Source organism: Condylura cristata, unplaced genomic scaffold (genome assembly GCF_000260355.1).
Source record: "Condylura cristata isolate star-nosed mole 26May11 unplaced genomic scaffold, ConCri1.0 scaffold00837, whole genome shotgun sequence".
Lineage (NCBI taxonomy): Eukaryota > Metazoa > Chordata > Mammalia > Eulipotyphla > Talpidae > Condylura > Condylura cristata.
The window spans coordinates 1,731-2,971 of NW_004567938.1; the positions used below are offsets into that span (position 1 = coordinate 1,731).

At 69.5% G+C, this 1,241-nt stretch overlaps 1 protein-coding gene across 1 annotated transcript; it reads right to left on the reverse strand.

Annotated features, from left to right (window-relative positions):
- Window positions 1-8: 8 nt before the first annotated feature.
- Window positions 9-964, reverse strand: NDUFA10 (NADH dehydrogenase (ubiquinone) 1 alpha subcomplex, 10, 42kDa; the record flags this gene model as incomplete). The annotated part of the gene is made up of 2 exons (XM_012735004.1): window positions 9-139; window positions 843-964. Coding segments are annotated over 2 exons (253 nt in total), but the record flags the coding sequence as incomplete, so codon positions are not given.
- Between the last annotated feature and the right edge of the window lie 277 nt (window positions 965-1,241).

A 1,241-nucleotide genomic window follows, 5' to 3' on the forward strand; every position in this document is an offset into this window, starting at 1 on the left:
CCCCAAACCGAAGGCCGCTCCCGGGGAGCCGCCGGGCCCAGGCGCGGGCGCAGACGCACCTCATCTCGGGCAGGAAGGTCGTCTTGTAGGCTTGCTCGATGTCCTGCAGGTAGGCCGGGCTCACCTTCATCTCGTGCGGCTGCAGAGCACAGAGCCGCGTGAGACAGGCCCGCCCCGCCCCGAGTGCTCCCTGTACCCCCCACTGAGCCGCAGGGGACCGGAGAGCTGATGGCCCAGGGACTCAGCCCTCGGTAAGACTCGTGCCCTGAAATACTCAAACGCGGACTGACACGCATAACTGCTTCCTCCAGAGAGCAGAAACCAAGGAGGGGGAGCAAGAGCAGAGACAGCCCCCGCCCGCCCGGGGACAGGTGCCCGCCCGCCCACGTGGCAGCCCGGAGGGCGGCGACGCCCACGGGCTCGCAGGGAGCTCGCCGGCGTACGGCCCGCGACACCGTCCTCACGTGGCACTATCTGGACAGCTGCCCAGAGCGCTCTGAACACGCTTCGCTTTTCCCAGGGACGGTCACTAACAAGTGAGGCTGCCCCGAGCACGGGGCTGACTAGTTTCTTCCTGTCGCCTCGTGACCAAAGTCCCCGAATGGCCACACCGGCCACAGTACTGGTGACAGGCGCGTGGGGCGGCACCCGCCCAGTGCACTGGAGGAGGGCGGCGTGTCTTGGGCCCGGCGTCCCACTGCCGGTCGGGCCGCTGCCTCGCCCGCCCCCGTCGGGAGGGCCCGAGCTGCCCTGGGAAGAGCCCCCGGGGGTGACGTTCCCCAACAGTGACGGCCACGGGCAGCGAGCCCCGCTCAGCCCACGGGGACCGCGCGCGGCATTACGTCTCCCTTCTTCTGAATGCGGCTCTGGATCTCGGACACAGGCGCATCCACGTAGACCACCACGTGGGGGGGCAGGTACTCGCAGATGGTGATCTTCTTCACCTCGTTGTAGTGGTCCACACCTGGCAGGCGAGCGGGCCGGCGGTCAGCAACGGCCCCCGGCTTTCTAAGCCTGCTCCCCTCTAAAGGAAGGTCGGGGCCGGCAATTCTTGGCCAGGGGCAACGTGATGGCCGGCGACAGCTGCCCCAGATGCCGCCACACACCGGGGGACAGCGGGGCTGCTATCGCCCGTCCGCATCGCCCGCCCCAGGCCTGGGGCAGCCGGCGGCAGGATGCCTTGGCCGGGCGCTCAGGTGGGAACGGAGCAGCTCGGCGGCTGCTCGGCTGGAGAGGCCCTG